Raw genomic sequence first — 16,168 nt, 5'->3', positions numbered from 1 at the left:
GTCTTTGTATGAACTATGACCTCCTTGACCTCTAAGGTGCACGTGTCTCTAGGTTGTCTTTGTATGAACTATGACCTCCTTGACCTCTAAGGTGCACGTGTCTCTAGGTTGTCTTTGTATGAACTATGACCTCCTTGACCTCTAAGGTGCATGTGTCTCTAGGTTGTCTTTGTATGAACTATGACCTCCTTGACCTCTAAGGTGCACGTGTCTCTAGGTTGTCTTTGTATGAACTATGACCTCCTTGACCTCTAAGGTGCATGTGTCTCTAGGTTGTCTTTGTATGAACTATGACCTCCTTGACCTCTAAGGTGCACGTGTCTCTAGGTTGTCTTTGTATGAACTATGACCTCCTTGACCTCTAAGGTGCACGTGTCTCTAGGTTGTCTTTGTATGAACTATGACCTCCTTGACCTCTAAGGTGCATGTCTCTAGGTTGTCTTTGTATGAACTATGACCTCCTTGACCTCTAAGGTGCATGTGTCTCTAGGTTGTCTTTGTATGAACTATGACCTCCTTGACCTCTAAGGTGCATGTCTCTAGGTTGTCTTTGTATGAACTATGACCTCCTTGACCTCTAAGGTGCATGTCTCTAGGTTGTCTTTGTATGAACTATGACCTCCTTGACCTCTAAGGTGCACGTGTCTCTAGGTTGTCTTTGTATGAACTATGACCTCCTTGACCTCTAAGGTGCATGTCTCTAGGTTGTCTTTGTATGAACTATGACCTCCTTGACCTCTAAGGTGCATGTTTCTAGGTTGTCTTTGTATGAACTATGACCTCCTTGACCTCTAAGGTGCACGTGTCTCTAGGTTGTCTTTGTATGAACTATGACCTCCTTGACCTCTAAGGTGCATGTGTCTCTAGGTTGTCTTTGTATGAACTATGACCTCCTTGACCTCTAAGGTGCATGTGTCTCTAGGTTGTCTTTGTATGAACTATGACCTCCTTGACCTCTAAGGTGCATGTGTCTCTAGGTTGTCTTTGTATGAACTATGACCTCCTTGACCTCTAAGGTGCATGTGTCTCTAGGTTGTCTTTGTATGAACTATGACCTCCTTGACCTCTAAGGTGCACGTGTCTCTAGGTTGTCTTTGTATGAACTATGACCTCCTTGACCTCTAAGGTGCATGTCTCTAGGTTGTCTTTGTATGAACTATGACCTCCTTGACCTCTAAGGTGCATGTGTCTCTAGGTTGTCTTTGTATGAACTATGACCTCCTTGACCTCTAAGGTGCATGTCTCTAGGTTGTCTTTGTATGAACTATGACCTCCTTGACCTCTAAGGTGCATGTCTCTAGGTTGTCTTTGTATGAACTATGACCTCCTTGACCTCTAAGGTGCACGTGTCTCTAGGTTGTCTTTGTATGAACTATGACCTCCTTGACCTCTAAGGTGCACGTGTCTCTAGGTTGTCTTTGTATGAACTATGACCTCCTTGACCTCTAAGGTGCACGTGTCTCTAGGTTGTCTTTGTATGAACTATGACCTCCTTGACCTGTAGGGCGCCCCCAGGTGGAGCACACAGACTCAGACTACCTGGAGTCCAGACAGGCGTGGAGCACCAGAGACGTGGCCTTGCAGGTGCACAGCAGCTTCAGGTCCTGACCTTTGACCCTTACCCACCATGCTGAGAGATGGTAGTGTGCTGAGGAGTCCTCCCCCCCCTCCCCCGCAGGGTGCTGGGCCTCTTCTCCCACGGCTTCCTGGCGGGCTGTGCGGCGTGGAACATGGCGGTGGTCTACGTGCTGGCGGGCGAGCACATGTCATCACTGACCAACCTGCTGCATCAGTACCACTCGCTGGCCTACGCTGCTCAGTCGCTGCTCTACCTGCTGCTCGCCATCAGCACCGTGTCTGCCTTCGACAGGTGCGCACACATGTATATATATATATACATAGTTGAGGTTTCTGTGGTCTATCCCTTATACAGTACTCAATACCGGGGTAGAGCGGAATATACGTTAGGTCAGGAAAAAACACAGAGGCTATATCATCCCTACAAGCCTGATTCGCAGGTTTCTCTGCTCTTCAGGGGATTTTATTGAACAGTCTGTGGTTGTTACATATATATAGAGTACATTACATGGGGGTGTGGCCATTGTTACACAGTAGTGCCTTGCTTCTGCGCCGGCATGATGAGACCAGTTGGTTTAAAGTGGTCATGCTGGGGTGGTATATAATAAACATGCTGGGGTGGTATATAATAAACATGCTGGGGTGGTATATAATAAACATGCTGGGTGGTATATAATAAACATGTTGGGGTGGTATATAATAAACATGCTGGGGTGGTATATAATAAACATGCTGAGGTGGTATATAATAAACATGCTGGGGTGGTATATAATAAACATGCTGGGGTGGTATATAATAAACATGCTGGGGTGGTATATAATAAACATGCTGGGGTGGTATATAATAAACATGCTGAGGTGGTATATAATAAACATGCTGGGGTGGTATATAATAAACATGTTGGGGTGGTATATAATAAACATGCTGGGGTGGTATATAATAAACATGTTGGGGTGGTATATAATAAACATGCTGGGGTGGTATATAATAAACATGCTGGGGTGGTATATAATAAACATGTTGGGGTGGTATATAATAAACATCTTTTAGCTGCACTGTTGTATGGTGAGCTAGATGCCACAATGTTAGTCTTTATGTGTTTACTCAGCTCTGTAGAGTTTTTGAGTTGATGCTGTGTGATTGTTCTAAGGGCTTTTAAAGGTGTTTTCTGTCAGTCCAATGTGTGTCTCTGTGTTGGACTTGTCCTTGGCTTGATAAACAACTGATGTTTTTAAACAGTTTCCGTTGAGTGGGCAGTTAAGCCTTTGTCTGCAATTGCAGCTATCTGTGGAGTTAGAGTCGTTAGCGGTTGCTTGTCTGTGAGTGCTCAGAATCTTCTTGTCGTGTCAATGGTTTGTTTGATATTCATCTTGCAGCTGTAGCTAAGTTTCAAGGTGTTCCTGTTCAATATCTTCATGAGTACATGTTTTTCGGGGAAGTGCCTGTCAATGAGTGCAAGAAATTTGTGTCCAATGTTGGTGCTGAAATTTTTGCTGAATGGAGGTTTGTACCAAAGTATGTTGTCCCGTTTCCTGGTTGTTCTTGTTTTAGTTGCTGGTGGGTCGTATTGGAGGGTGAATTGGTATCCACTGTGGTTGAGTGCTTTCTGGTATGGAGGTGTTGCTTGGTTGAATATGTGTCTGATGAGTCTCCTGTTGATGGAGGCTGGCATGTTCCTGGTTGTGACAGGCGGGTGTACATATTTCAATGTAAATGGCCGCTATGTGTCACTGATGTTCAGGTTGAGTGTTCCATCCAGGAAGTTACAGTGTGTTAGTTTGCCTCAATTGTGATACTTAGTCCGTTGTTTTTGAAAATGCAGCATATTTATTTTTTGATGTTCTCCAAAGCTCTCGGTCTGGCGTTGCAAATGGCCAGTCCGTCGTCTCTGTATAGTCCAATGTTTACTCCTCATTTTGGGAGTTGCAAGAGTTCACACAACTACACTACAATACACAACTTCAAGCTTCAAGAGGTAGTCACCTGAAATGGTTTTCACTTCACAGGTGTGCTTGAAGCAAATGGAGAGAATGCCAAGAGTGTGCAAAGCAGCAAAGCAGTAATCAGAGCAAAGGGTGGCTATTTTGAAGAAACTAGAATATAAAACATGTCATTTCACCTTTTTTTGTTAAGTACATAACTCCACATGTGTTCATTCATAGGTTTTATGTGACAATCTACAATGTAAATAGTCATGAAAATAAAGAACACGCATTGAATGAGGAGAAGGTGTGTCCAAACTATATATATATATATATATATATATATATATATATATATATATATATATATATATATATATATATATATATATATATATATATATATATATATATATATATATATATATATATATATATATACACACACACACATACATGTATGTATACATATATATACTAATATATATATATATAATCATATAAATTTATATAACAGATGTTTAGTGTTTCCTGTGCAGAGTGAACCTGGCCAAGGCCTCCATGGCTCTGAGAGGTATCATCACCTTGGATCCTGCAGCTCTGGCATCGTTTTGTAAGTCACAACAACAAAAACACAACTACACTACAATACACAACAACACTACAATACACAACACTACAATTCACAACTTCACTACAATACACAACTACACTACAATACTCAACTACACTACAATACACAACACTACAATACACAACTTCACTACAATACACAACTACACTACAATACACAACACTACAATTCACAACTACATTACAATACACAACAACGCAACAATACACAACTACACTACAATACCCAACACTACAATACACAACTACACTACAATCAAACAATCACTCAATCAATGTTTACTTATATAGCCCTAAATCACAAGTGTCTCAAAGGGCTGCACAAACCACAAACACATCCTGGGCTCAGATCCCACATCAGGGCAAGGAAAAACTCAACCCAATGGGATACAATGAGAAACCTTGGAAGGGACCACAAGTGTACCTAAGTAGTAATCGACAGAGTTGTTTTAGTAACACTCTTAATGTGTGACTCAAATGAGAGAGTTGTTTTAGTAACACTCTTAATGTGTGACTCAAATGAGAGAGTTGTTTTAGTAACACTCTTAATGTGCGACTCAAACGAGAGAGTTGTTTTAGTAACACTCTTAATGTGTGACTCAAACGAGAGAGTTGTTTTAGTAACACTCTTAATGTGTGACTCAAATGAGAGAGTTGTTTTAGTAACACTCTTAATGTGTGACTCAAATGAGAGAGTTGTTTTAGTAACACTCTTAATGTGTGATTCAAATGAGAGAGTTGTTTTAGTAACACTCTTAATGTGTGACTCAAATGAGAGAGTTGTTTTAGTAACACTCTTAATGTGTGACTCAAATGAGAGAGTTGTTTTAGTAACACTCTTAATGTGTGACTCAAATGAGAGAGTTGTTTTAGTAACACTCTTAATGTGTGACTCAAACAAGAGAGTTGTTTTAGTAACACTCTTAATGTGTGACTCAAATGAGAGAGTTGTTTTAGTAACACTCTTAATGTGTGACTCAAATGAGAGAGTTGTTTTAGTAACACTCTTAATGTGTGACTCAAACGAGAGAGTTGTTTTAGTAACACTCTTAATGTGTGACTCAAACGAGAGAGTTGTTTTAGTAACACTCTTAATGTGTGACTCAAACGAGAGAGTTGTTTTAGTAACACTCTTAATGTGTGACTCAAATGAGAGAGTTGTTTTAGTAACACTCTTAATGTGTGACTCAAATGAGAGAGTTGTTTTAGTAACACTCTTAATGTGTGATTCAAATGAGAGAGTTGTTTTAGTAACACTCTTAATGTGTGACTCAAATGAGAGAGTTGTTTTAGTAACACTCTTAATGTGTGACTCAAATGAGAGAGTTGTTTTAGTAACACTCTTAATGTGTGACTCAAATGAGAGAGTTGTTTTAGTAACACTCTTAATGTGTGACTCAAACGAGAGAGTTGTTTTAGTAACACTCTTAATGTGTGACTCAAACGAGAGAGTTGTTTTAGTAACACTCTTAATGTGTGACTCAAACGAGAGAGTTGTTTTAGTAACACTCTTAATGTGTGACTCAAATGAGAGAGTTGTTTTAGTAACACTCTTAATGTGTGACTCAAATGAGAGAGTTGTTTTAGTAACACTCTTAATGTGTGACTCAAACGAGAGAGTTGTTTTAGTAACACTCTTAATGTGTGACTCAAACGAGAGAGTTGTTTTAGTAACACTCTTAATGTGTGACTCAAACGAGAGAGTTGTTTTAGTAACACTCTTAATGTGTGACTCAAATGAGAGAGTTGTTTTAGTAACACTCTTAATGTGTGACTCAAATGAGAGAGTTGTTTTAGTAACACTCTTAATGTGTGACTCAAACGAGAGAGTTGTTTTAGTAACACTCTTAATGTGTGACTCAAATGAGAGAGTTGTTTTAGTAACACTCTTAAACTCAAATGAGAGAGTTGTTTTAGTAACACTCTTAATGTGTGACTCAAACGAGAGAGTTGTTTTAGTAACACTCTTAATGTGTGACTCAAATGAGAGAGTTGTTTTAGTAACACTCTTAATGTGTGACTCAAATGAGAGAGTTGTTTTAGTAACACTCTTAATGTGTGACTCAAATGAGAGAGTTGTTTTAGTAACACTCTTAATGTGTGACTCAAACGAGAGAGTTGTTTTAGTAACACTCTTAATGTGTGACTCAAACGAGAGAGTTGTTTTAGTAACACTCTTAATGTGTGACTCAAACGAGAGAGTTGTTTTAGTAACACTCTTAATGTGTGACTCAAATGAGAGAGTTGTTTTAGTAACACTCTTAATGTGTGACTCAAAGGAGAGAGTTGTTTTAGTAACACTCTTAATGTGTGACTCAAATGAGAGAGTTGTTTTAGTAACACTCTTAAACTCAAATGAGAGAGTTGTTTTAGTAACACTCTTAATGTGTGACTCAAACGAGAGAGTTGTTTTAGTAACACTCTTAATGTGTGACTCAAATGAGAGAGTTGTTTTAGTAACACTCTTAAACTCAAACGAGAGTTGTTTTAGTAACACTCTTAATGTGTGACTCAAACGAGAGAGTTGTTTTAGTAACACTCTTAATGTGTGACTCAAACGAGAGAGTTGTTTTAGTAACACTCTTAATGTGTGACTCAAACGAGAGAGTTGTTTTAGTAACACTCTTAATGTGTGACTCAAACGAGAGAGTTGTTTTAGTAACACTCTTAATGTGTGACTCAAACGAGAGAGTTGTTTTAGTAACACTCTTAATGTGTGACTCAAACCAGAGAGTTGTTTTAGTAACACTCTTAATGTGTGACTCAAACCAGAGAGTTGTTTTAGTAACACTCTTAATGTGTGACTCAAACGAGAGAGTTGTTTTAGTAACACTCTTAATGTGTGACTCAAACGAGAGAGTTGTTTTAGTAACACTCTTAATGTGTGACTCAAACGAGAGAGTTGTTTTAGTAACACTCTTAATGTGTGACTCAAATGAGAGAGTTGTTTTAGTAACACTCTTAATGTGTGACTCACACGAGAGAGTTGTTTTAGTAACACTCTTAATGTGTTACATCATGTAATATATACATGATCTAAGTATATATGTCATGTAGTAACATTCATAATAACATGTAATATATACATGATGTAAGTATATAAGTAACATTCATAATAACATGTAATATATACATAATGTAAGTATATAAGTAACATTCATAACAACATGTAATATATACATGATGTAAGTATATAAGTAACATTCATAATAACATGTCATATACATATATACATGATGTAAGTATATAAGTAACATTCATAATAACATGTCATATATACATGATGTAAGTATATAAGTAACATTCATAATAACATGTCATATATACATGATGTAAGTATATAAGTAACATTCATAATACCATGTCATATATACATGATGTAAGTATATAAGTAACATTCATAATAACATGTCATATATACATGATGTAAGTATATAAGTAACATTCATAATAACATGTCATATATACATGATGTAAGTATATAAGTAACATTCATAACAACATGTCATATATACATGATGTAAGTATATAAGTAACATTCATAATAACATGTCATATATACATGATGTAAGTATATAAGTAACATTCATAATAACATGTCATATATACATGATGTAAGTATATAAGTAACATTCATAATAACATGTCATATATACATGATGTAAGTATATAAGTAACATTCATAATAACATGTCATATATACATGATGTAAGTATATAAGTAACATTCATAATAACATGTCATATATACATGATGTAAGTATATAAGTAACATTCATAATAACATGTCATATATACATGATGTAAGTATATAAGTAACATTCATAATAACATGTCATATATACATGATGTAAGTATATAAGTAACATTCATAATAACATGTCATATATACATGATGTAAGTATATAAGTAACATTCATAATAACATGTCATATATACATGATGTAAGTATATAAGTAACATTCATAACAACATGTCATATATACATAATGTAAGTATATAAGTAACATTCATAATAACATGTCATATATACATGATGTAAGTATATAAGTAACATGTATAATAACATGTAATATATACATGATGTAAGTATATAAGTAACATTCATAACAACATTTAATATATACATGATGTAAGTATATAAGTAACATGTATAATAACATGTAATATATACATGATGTAAGTATATAAGTAACATTCATAACAACATTTAATATATACATGATGTAAGTATATAAGTAACATGTATAATAACATGTAATATATACATGATGTAAGTATATAAGTAACATGTATAATAACATATTACACACAGCACATTCATTTCACAACGTTTGCTTTTTCTTCTTCATGACTGATTATTATTCACTGCAGACTTCATGAGAAACAACAAACATAATAAAACATCACTTACTGTACAAAGTCGGCTGTCATTAGACTGCTAGGATGTTCATATATTTGCATTTAGATGAAGAATGACTCATCATCCTCACCATTTGTGTGGGGGGGACAATGCCTCTCAGGTATGTGGAGGACTACATTGTGCTGGTCTACAAGTGTGTGTGATGATGTCACGTGTGTGTGATGATGTCACGTGTGTGTGATGATGTCACGTGTGTGTGATGATGTCACGTGTGTGTGATGATGTCATGTGTGTGTGATGATGTCATGTGTGTGTGATGATGTCACGTGTGTGTGATGATGTCACGTGTGTGTGATGATGTCACGTGTGTGTGATGATGTCACGTGTGTGTGATGATTTCACGTGTGTGTGATGATGTCATGTGTGTGTGATGATGTCACGTGTGTGTGATGATGTCACGTGTGTGTGATGATGTCACGTGTGTGTGATGATGTCACGTGTGTGTGATGATGTCACGTGTGTGTGATGATGTCACGTGTGTGTGATGATGTCACGTGTGTGTGATGATGTCATGTGTGTGTTGACAGTGTATTTCATGGCACTGATCCTGGTCCTCAGTCAACAGATGACCAGCGACCGTATCAGCCTCTATCCCTCAGCCAATCACACACTGTGGTGAGAACTTTCATTTTCACATCATTAATATATATACATACATATATATATATATATACATACATATATATATATATATAAAGTATTCAACAAGAACAACATTAAATTGAGCTACAGCTGCATGAACAACATGCGGCAAATCATTTCAAACCACAATAAAGCAATTGAAAAGGAGCCGCCCACCACCAGGCAGAACGACTCCAAAACCGACAAAAGCTGTAACTGCCGCAAGAAACCTGATTGCCCTCTCAACGGGGGGTGCTTATAATCATCAGTTGTTTACCAAGCAAAGGTAATACGCAAGGACATTAACACATCCGACACATACGTAGGATTAACTGAGGGAGAATTCAAAACCAGATGGAACAATCACAAGGCTTCTTTCAGATGCAAAAGACTCCGGAACACTACAGAACTCAGCAAACACATTTGGAATCTCAAAGACAATAATGTTGAATACTCAATAACATGGCAAATTCTTGCATCCAGCACACCTTACAACAGTGGTAACAAAAGATGCAACCTATGCTTAAAAGAGAAACTGTTTATCATATACCGTCCAGAGTTGTCATCCCTCAACAAGCGCAGCGAAATTGTATCAGCATGCCGTCACAGAAGGAAACACCTCCTAGGTAACACATGAGTCAATCACCACGCCCCCACGCCTGCCTGTACCCACCCGCTCTGTGCCCTATATAAACCATGGTATGTGAATGCTTCCATTAAAATCTCCTGAGGATTGAGGAAATCCCTCATGAAACAGGCCTGTAGAGATGAAATAGTCTTGTGATTTTTTCCCATACATACATATATATATATATATATATATATATATATATATATATATATATATATATATATATATATATATATATATATATATATATATATATATATATATGTATATATATATATACACGTATATATATATATATATACACGTATATATATATACGTGTATATATATACGTGTATATATATATACATAAGTATGTATATATACGTACATGTGTATATATACATACATATATATGTATATACATGTACATATAATTGTATATATATACGTATATAATATATAAAAACACTTTAAGACCAATGTCTTGAAAAAAGATATCACTCTAGAATCAACGCAGTAGTTAATACTATGATCAATGTTAATTCAAATACTAAATGTGGGATATAAATAATAATGGAAGTATAATTGTTTGTATATAGTATATCAATTGGTACAAAGGTTTAATATGTGTACAAGGATATTTCACATGCCTTTACTGTGTATATGTAGTGTATTTATAATATGTTGTACAAAGGACATTTCATCATTTTCAGAAGTTCATCTTGTACTTGACCTTGTTTATAGGCTTAGGCACAATAAGTGTTCAACTAAACACTTTCACTCTGCAACATTTTCATTTTCAATCTATGAATGTACAACTGTTTGTTTATTTTGTTGACCATTGACCGAACAATAATAATAATAAACTATATATATTTATATATACACAGTGTAAATATCTAATATATATGTATATGGATGTGTATGCATGCACACATATACTGTATATATGTAATGTGTATGTACATTACATATACATAGTATATATATATGTAATGTACACAAAATATCTTGGTCACATGTCTGATCTTGTCCAGGCCTCCTGGTTCTGAGGAGCAGATCTTGCGACCGTGGATGGTGGTCAACCTGGTGGTGGCGTTGTTGGTGGGCGTGGCTTGGGCCGTCATCGCCACAAGGCCAGACATTGACTACACAGAAGGTAGAGCAGGAAGTGTTGTCATGGTTACGGCACAACCCCCATATATACATATATATATAGGTTTGTGTATATACCAGGGGTGTACTAACTTCTTCCCCTGATATATATATATATATATATATATATATATATATATATATATATATATATATATATATATATATATACATATATACATACATACATACATACATACATACATACATACGTATGTATATACTCTATGTTTATATATACATATACATACACATACACATTTATGTATATGTGTATATATATGAAAAAGGAGGATTAGCTTCAAATTGTTCAGGACCAGCTAAAATCCTCAGCCCGGAGGTTGGGCGCAGTTGGGTGTTCCAACAGGACAATGACCCCAAACACCTCAAAAGTGGTAAAGGAATGGCTAAATCAGGCTAGAATGAAGGTTTTAGAATGGCCTGACTTAAAGGTGTGGACAATGCTGAAGAAACAAGTCCATGTCAGAAAAGCAACACATTTAGCTGAACTGCAGCAATTTAGTGGTCAAGTGGTCAAGCAGAAGCTTGTGGATGGCTACCAAAAGTGGTCAAGTGGTCAAGCAGAAGCTTGTGGATGGCTACCAAAAGCGCCTTATTGCAGGTCAACTTGCCAAGGAAGCAAATATTAACATTGCTGTATGTATACTTTTGATTAGTCACATTTTCAGTAGAGCCATAATAAATTCATAAAAGAAGCAAACTTCATGAATGTTTTTAGTGAGCAACAAGTATGTGCTCCAATCACTACATCACAACAAGTATGTGCTCCAATCACTACATCACAACAAGTATGTGCTCCAATCACTACATCACAACAAGTATGTGCTCCAATCACTACATCACAACAAGTATGTGCTCCAATCACTACATCACAACAAGTATGTGCTCCAATCACTACATCACAACAACAAGTATGTGCTCCAATCACTACATCACAACAAGTATGTGCTCCAATCACTACATCACAACAAGTATGTGCTCCAATCACTACATCACAACAAGTATGTGCTCCAATCACTACATCACAACAACAAGTATGTGCTCCAATCACTACATCACAACAAGTATGTGCTCCAATCACTACATCACAACAAGTATGTGCTCCAATCACTACATCACAACAAGTATGTGCTCCAATCACTACATCACAACAAGTATGTGCTCCAATCACTACATCACAACAAGTATGTGCTCCAATCACTACATCACAACAAGTATGTGCTCCAATCACTACATCACAACAAGTATGTGCTCCAATCACTACATCACAACAAGTATGTGCTCCAATCACTACATCACAACAAGTATGTGCTCCAATCACTACATCACAACAAGTATGTGCTCCAATCACTACATCACAACAAGTATGTGCTCCAATCACTACATCACAACAAGTATGTGCTCCAATCACTACATCACAACAAGTATGTGCTCCAATCACTACATCACTAAACAATAAGAGTTGTAGAAATGATTGTAAACTCAAGAGAGCCATGACATGATGTTCTTTACAAGTGGATGTACACTCAATTTAAGTGGACCCCGACTTAAACAAGTTGAAAAACTTATTGGGGTGTTACCATTTAGTGGTCAATTGTACGGAATATGTACTTCACTGTGCAATCTACTAATACAAGTCTCAATCAATCAATCAATCAAACTTTTGACCACCACTGTATATACATGTATTGTGTGTATTACATATTGTGTATATTACATTTAACATATACATACATATATTGTGTATATTACATATAATATATACATACATATATTGTGTATATTACATATAATATATACATACATATATTGTGTATATTACATATAATATATACATACATATATTGTGTATATTACATATAATATATACATACATATATTGTGTATATTACATATAATATATACATACATATATTGTGTATATTACATATAATATATACATACATATATTGTGTATATTACATATAATATATACATACATATATTGTGTATATTACATATAATATATACATACATATATTGTGTATATTACATATAATATATTCACATATATTGTGTATATTACATATAATATATACATATATTGTGTATATTACATATAATATATATATATATTGTGTATATTACATATAATATATACATATATTGTGTATATTACATATAATATATATATATTATGGTGTTTGCAGAGTTCCTGATGTCCATGGAGGTGGAAGGTTATCCCAGAGGAGAAGACAACATTCCTGCCTGAAACATTGTCCACTGCATAGCATTTATTTCTTTTTTCTACACTTTAAGTCCAAATAAACACAGAATCTTCTTTTCCTGCTTCTAGTCATCAAGTGGAATCACTGCTACATGATCAATAATCAGTGGGCCCCATTCAGCAATAAGTTCCTCACTTTTCCTCTTATCTTTCTTCCTAAGTGATTTCCCAAGAGGAGTCCATTCAAATTCATGACATGTTCTTAAACGGCCAAATTGTTCCCACCTGCTGTTCTTAAGTTGCTGAATGCCAAATGGTTAGCGCGTGCATGTCTATCATAATTTGCATAAAAACACGCCCTTAATTCCCCATATAAGGGCACAATTCCAGGGGAAAAGCTGAACATCAAACACACGGAGAAAACACAAGCAGATTACAGAATTATCCCACGGGGGAAATACATAATGTCAAAATATAATGCAAAATATTTTTTTCTTCCAATGGGGGGCGTGACAGACAATATTTGAGAAGCACTGTATGAATGTAAGATTAGACAATAGACGTAAGGGAACTTGTCACAATTAAGAACAAATAGACGTGCGGTGAGGTTCGTGGCTGGTGAGGCACTGACTTCATCACAGTCACATTTACAAACGTAAGAGTATCTTATTCACCATTTGATTGGCAGCAGTTAACGGGTTATGTTTAAAAGCTCATAACAGCATTCTTCCTTGCTTGGCACTCAGCATCAAGGCTTGGAATTGGGGGTTAAATCACCAAAAATTATTCCCAGGCGCGGCACCGCTGCTGCCCACTGCTCCCCTCACCTCCCAGGGGGTGGGTCAAATGCAGAGGACAAATTTCACCACACCTAGTGTGTGTGTGACAATCATTGGTACTTTAACTTAACTTTAACTTTACACATACAAACTGTAGTACACAAAAAAGCACATTTAATAAAAAAAACGTTATTATGGTCTTACCTTTACTTATAAATGAAGTCCATGCGCTGCTCCTTCTGAACAAAAGCATGGATAACTTGTTTATAGAAGTCTTCCTTATCTTTCTTCAGTTTTAAAAGTCTCTCTGTCTCGATGGAGATCTTCCTTGAATTATTACCTCCTGCTTCCATTGAAAGTCCAGTTTAGAAAAGTGTTTTATTTTAGATATGTAATCCTCCATGTTAAAAGTCCAGGCGAGAGGAAAAAATAAACAATCGCTAACTGTTGCTGCTTGTTGTCACTTATTCTGCAGCCGAGTAGTCGCAAAAATGTTCCCTGGGATCACTAGCGCCCTCTACCACCAGGAGGCGGGATTACTGCGAGCCTCAGCCAGTGCGTCTTCGCAGCAGTTTTATGATTGCTCAGCACAAGAAATACGTGACACACATACAGTTGTTGACAAAATACACTGTACATTATATACCTCCGCTAACTCAACTATGCAAATGTATAATATAATTTATTTAGCAATACGCTCTCACTGCACAGCAGGCCAGCAGTTAGCCCAGTCATTGCGCAATCCGGGGCGAGGCTCAACTGGCTGGTGACTCACCGAAAGTCTCTTCTCAGTATTTGAACGGCAAATGTGAAAATTCAGCGATTTGGAATAAAAATAATCTAAAACTGGTGAAGCTAAATGGAAAATAACTTTATAGTATAATCACTGGATACATTTAACATTTGTCTTTCCATGATGGCAGGTGAGGCCCCGCCTCCCCCGCCTGCACGTCACTGGGCCACACTAAGAGTGCTCTTAGATTTTGTTCTTAACTACAAACAAATCCCAGCTAAGAAAACATTGGTGAATACAAAAATCTCCTTAAAAACTTAAGTGGGCCTAAGAACAAAATGTGTTCTTAAGAACAGTTGCTGAATTGACTTTATTCATCTTTAAATTATCAATAATCAATGACTTTATTCAACATTAAATTAAATTACTAATAATCAATGACTTTATTCATCTTTAAATGATTCATAATCAATAACTTTAATCATCTTTTTAAATGATTCATAATCAATGACTTTATTCATCTTTAAAAGATTCATAATCAATGACTTTAATAATCTTTAAAAGATTCATAATCAATGACTTTAATCGTATTTTTAAATGATTCATAATCAATGACTAATCATATTTAAATGATTCATAATCAATGACTTTAATCATCTTTAAATGACTCATAATCAATGACTTTAATCATCTTTAAATGACTCATAATCAATGACTTTAATCATCTTTAAATGACTCATAACCAATGACTTTATTCATTTCTAAATGAAATGACTAATAATCAATGACTTTGTTCACGGTTCAATTAAAACACCAATAAAAATGACTTTATTCACGTTTGAATACAAATATTAATAACTTGATTCATCTTTAAATTAATTGATTAATAATGAATGGCTAATCATGTTTGAACAAAATGACTAATAACATGTATTCATCTTTGAAGGCAAGCGCTAACAAACACATTTCTTTAACTGAAATGACTAGTAATTCATGACTTATTAACTGAAATGACTAGTAATTCATGACTTATTAACTGAAATGACTAATAATTCATGACTTATTAACTGAAATGACTAATAATTCATGACTTATTAACTGAAATGACTAATAATTCATGACCAATCAAGGTGAGGTTTATACTATAATCAATATTTATATTGTTTGTTAGCATTAAACAATGTTATTGTCCAACACGTGACGGCATCTTTGTTGTGAAGGCTGAAGACAAGAAAATGATGTTATTTTTTAAAACATCATCTTAAAAATGTCAATAATATCCATGAAGACATTCAGATTTGATTCAATTTACGATCATTTGTGACTTTTTTAGTGATTTAAAGTGGCGCTAAATACATCTCATCCATTATTATTCTTCATTAGTTTCAAATTCACAATATTTCACTCCAAGTCCCAAAATGCACCACTCCGGAAGTGGTCGAGGGTAATTGTTCAAATAGTGAACTTCATTTCCCGTGATGCACT

General features: G+C 35.5%; 1 protein-coding gene across 1 annotated transcript in view; it reads left to right on the top strand.

Moving 5' to 3' along the window:
- The window catches only part of LOC133663117 (transmembrane protein 237A-like), a 33,263-nt gene extending 18,857 nt beyond the window's left edge, over positions 1 to 14,406 (top strand). The window contains exons 6-11 of the mRNA XM_062067349.1: positions 1,505 to 1,601; positions 1,679 to 1,870; positions 4,040 to 4,113; positions 9,083 to 9,170; positions 10,827 to 10,948; positions 13,155 to 14,406. Of these exons, the coding sequence (XP_061923333.1) occupies positions 1,505 to 1,601; positions 1,679 to 1,870; positions 4,040 to 4,113; positions 9,083 to 9,170; positions 10,827 to 10,948; positions 13,155 to 13,216 (635 nt within the window). The 3' untranslated portion in view covers positions 13,217 to 14,406. The remainder of the gene's footprint in view (positions 1 to 1,504; positions 1,602 to 1,678; positions 1,871 to 4,039; positions 4,114 to 9,082; positions 9,171 to 10,826; positions 10,949 to 13,154) is intronic.
- The last annotated feature ends 1,762 nt before the right edge of the window (positions 14,407 to 16,168 follow it).

Source organism: Entelurus aequoreus, linkage group LG13 (genome assembly GCF_033978785.1).
Source record: "Entelurus aequoreus isolate RoL-2023_Sb linkage group LG13, RoL_Eaeq_v1.1, whole genome shotgun sequence".
NCBI classification, from domain to species: Eukaryota; Metazoa; Chordata; class Actinopteri; order Syngnathiformes; family Syngnathidae; genus Entelurus; species Entelurus aequoreus.
Note: the sequence above shows the minus strand (reverse complement) of the source record. Positions and strands in the feature narration are given on the sequence as shown.